Below are 3,433 nucleotides of genomic sequence, written 5' to 3'. Positions count from 1 at the left end.
CCCCCCCCCCGCCCCATGCACAACCCAGAGCAGCAAGGATAATATTCCTCCCCTTATTTAACCTTCACAGCCCTGCCCACAACTAGTTGCTATTTTAGTAAGGCTCAGACAGGTCAAATGACTTGCCCAAGGACACACAGCCAATAAAGGGATCAAGCAGGAACTCAAGTCCCGGACGTTCCCAGCTCCTGGGCCAGTGCCCATTCTCCTCTCAGTCCCTGGTGAGGTGAAGGGAAGGCTTCAGCCCCCACCTGAACAGCCTAAGTCAGATGGCCAACTATGCGGCAAGGGAAAAGGGGCAGCCCCTTCCCGGAACACCTCAACCCAGCCAGCCCAGAGAGCAGAGCCTTCTCCAGGGTGATAGGGTCATGGGTGGTTGTCTGGCTGCTAAAAGTTACGCTTGGTGACGGGGAACCCCCGGCCAGCTTACCCCAGATGTGACATCTCCTCTGTAGTCGTTCTGTGATTCCTTCAACAGAGAAAAAGGCCATCATTGTCCCAAGGCAACATTAGCCGAAACTGCAAAGTCCCTGGGGCCCCAACATGGAAAAAATCCCAGGGAGAAAGGAGGGGCTCATACACCGCGTGGACAGTGAAAAGGGCGGTGAGGGGGAGGGACCAGGGCAGCTAACAAGGGGTGCTGTGAGTGAAGGAAAGTCAGAAGTAAACCCGCTCCATACTCCGGGAAGGTGAGTGTGGGTCAGGCAAGGGCCTGGGGGTCCCAGCAGCGTACCTTTCCATAAAAAACACAGGGTCTGAGATAATCCTCCTCATAGACATTCTGAGCTCCTCCGCCAGGGTCTCCTGGAAACCAGGAAGGGCCTCCTGGGTGGAGAGGCGGATATTAGCAGGGGATCCCCACAGAACTCCAGCCCCTACTTCCAGGGACAGAGAAGGACGGGGGATGGAAATCAGCCAGCAGCACTGAGGCACGGGCACACAGAGGGCAGAAGGCGGGCGGCCGGGGGTCCTCACCAGGGGTACAGTGTATGTGTAGTGGGTGACCGGGCCAGTGGACACCGGGGTTCGCCGGCGGAGGGTCTCCACCTCCTCCTGGGCCTCGGTCAGCTCGCCCCCACACTCTGTGAACTTCTCCCGCAGGTCCTGCAGCTGGGAAGCCACCTGCAGGTTCTGTGGGGACCCAGGCACACCCGCCCGGCACACCTTGCCCACCCTCTCCCCTGTGCTGGGAAGCCTGGGCTAAGAGGCACACGGCCTAGGCTCTCGACCCACATAATGACGTGCAGCGTGCCCCCGGGCAGGTCCCTGGACTCTACTCCACTCAGACCCCAAATGAACTGCCACCTGCCAGGCCCCAAGCCAGACACCAAGGCTGTGCAAAGGGACAGACCCAGAGCCTGCTCAAGGAGCTCGCCCTCCCAGGTCAGCCAGCTGAGTGAGGGCCTTGAGTTCCGGGCTCTGCGCCAGGCTCTCTCCCGGGCAGGAGCCAGGGGGGGCTTCACCTCATCCTGGAGCCGAATCTGGATTTCCTTCTCCGACGCCAGCTGCTGCTGCAACTTCTCCGTCTCGGCTCCATACTGAAAGGACCGAGACCCGAGACTGGTCAGCCCCAGCCGAGGCCTCCCCACCACCACCGGCAAGTCTTCCCAGGCCCACGGCTGAGCCTCTGGCAACTCTTGAAGCAAGAGGTCACATGGCATGAGGCGTCCTAGAACACTCCATGACCCTCTCTGGGCCTGGGTCCCCTCCCTGGGACAACAAGGGGGCAGAACGGGTGCTCTCTGAGATCTCCGTCTCTGCCTCCACCGCACAGAGGGGCCGGGGCGTGGCCCAGCCCAGGGCTCCTTGAGGCGAGGGCAGGGAGGAGGGGGCTCGGGGTCCGTGGGGCCGGGACCAGAGGAGGGAGCCCGCACACACTTCGACGGACGCACCGTCTGGCAGCACCGCTGCAGTGTCAGGACCTGGGTCCTCAGCTGGGTGACCTCCCTCCGCTGCTGGTCGTGGGTCTCCATCCTGAGCGCCAGCACCTCCGACAGCTCGGCCATCTGCTGGCTGGCCTCGGCTGGGGGGAAGCGGGGCAAGTCAGCGCTGGCTGCCCTGGCCTTCGGGGACCAGTCTGGCCCTCCCGATGCCTCTGTCCGCCCCACCCCTCAGCTCGTGCAGGGGACCCTGGACTTCGTGTTCCTCCCTGGGTCTTCATGCCAATAAATGTTTGCAAGGCCCTGGGTGAGCGGTCTACAAGACCTGGTCTGGGCACACACAGAGCTCACGTCTAGCGGGGACGCTGATAAGCAAGGAAATCTCACCGGGGACGCTGATGGGCAAGGAAATCCCACCAGAGCCTACTCTGGGCTAGGACGAACCGTATAAAGGGCGCACTGGGAGTGACAGCGGCAGCACCTGGTCCTGCCTTACACGGTCTGCAAAGCTAGGACCTCTGCAGGGCAAGTGGGACTCGGCCAGGCCAAGAAGGCAAACGAGGCCCAGACAGGACATGGAGGGGCCCAGAGCCAATCACAAGACCCTGCAGGGAGGACTCAGGATCTTGGCAGCGCCCAGATCACAGGGGCTGGGGTGGGGGGCTGAGGTTTCCCTTTGGCCCATGGGAAGCTCGGGCTTTTAGGCAGAGGATGACATGGTCAGATTTGGTTTTAGAAAACTTATTTGGGCTGTGTGCAGAAGGACCTGAAAAGACAGCAGTACAGGGAGGGAGACCAGCTAAGACCCAGCCTGGGCTCAAGACAGGGGCGTGAGGAGGAGGAAAGAGACTTGAGCCTTTCTTAGGAGGTGGAAGTGACCGAATTTGGGGACCAGCTCCTACGCCAGGGGCCTGGCCCTTCGGGGAGCTGGGGAGCCCAGAGGGAAGGAAGGTCAGACCTGTGGGGCGGGGGCAGCAGGAGCTCAGCGGCTGCCAGCTTGCGCCTGCCTGTGGCAGGGAGACTTGAGCTTCTCAGAGACAAACACCGTGCCTCCCTCGTCTTCATAAACACACGGTACCCACACTGCCACTGCCCCAGCCCCGGCGCCTCGCCCGGTGTCTGGCAGCTCAGGGCTCCTTCTCTTCCTTGCTTCCAGGCCCCTCCTTCCCACGCCCCAAATGACAAAAGGAAACAGGCTTAGAGGGGCCCCACGGCTTCTGCACAGCTCTTCACAGCATGCAGGGAGCACGGTCCGCTGCGCTCTGGAGAGCTCTGCATCCCGTTCTAAAGATGAAGTTTCAGAGAGGTCAAGGAACTCGTCCAAGCTCATACAGCTAGGAAGTGCCAGAGCTGGGACTTGAACTCAGGTCTCCAGACTGTGAGTTCTGAGTTCTCCCCTCGGCTCCCCCCAGGTTACAGCTTCACGTACAAAACTGCTCCACGCAATCCAGGATGAGCATCTGCTCCTCTTCCTCCAGGGCGTCCAGGTGAGAGGCCTGCAGGGAGGGGGGAGGAAGTGGCAGGTGAGAGGCCTGCGGGGAGGGGGGAGGAAG

The 3,433-nt window shown here is 61.5% G+C and overlaps 1 protein-coding gene across 4 annotated transcripts in view; it reads right to left on the bottom strand.

The window, feature by feature from the left end:
- HAP1 (huntingtin associated protein 1) overlaps window positions 1-3,433 on the bottom strand; it is a 9,066-nt gene that overhangs the window by 2,710 nt on the left and 2,923 nt on the right. For 3 of the 4 annotated variants that reach the window (XM_040640633.1, XM_040640634.1, XM_040640635.1), the window contains exons 6-11: window positions 3,310-3,376; window positions 1,893-2,023; window positions 1,464-1,538; window positions 976-1,110; window positions 734-825; window positions 431-469 (exon numbers count right to left, since the gene is read on the bottom strand). In XM_040640633.1, the coding sequence (XP_040496567.1) occupies window positions 431-469; window positions 734-825; window positions 976-1,110; window positions 1,464-1,538; window positions 1,893-2,023; window positions 3,310-3,376 (539 nt within the window). The remainder of the gene's footprint in view (window positions 1-430; window positions 470-733; window positions 826-975; window positions 1,111-1,463; window positions 1,539-1,892; window positions 2,024-3,309; window positions 3,377-3,433) is intronic. The other variant, XM_040640636.1, reaches the window with a different exon arrangement.

This window comes from Ursus maritimus, unplaced genomic scaffold (genome assembly GCF_017311325.1).
Source record: "Ursus maritimus isolate PB19 unplaced genomic scaffold, ASM1731132v1 scaffold_24, whole genome shotgun sequence".
NCBI lineage: Eukaryota > Metazoa > Chordata > Mammalia > Carnivora > Ursidae > Ursus > Ursus maritimus.
Note: the sequence above shows the minus strand (reverse complement) of the source record. Positions and strands in the feature narration are given on the sequence as shown.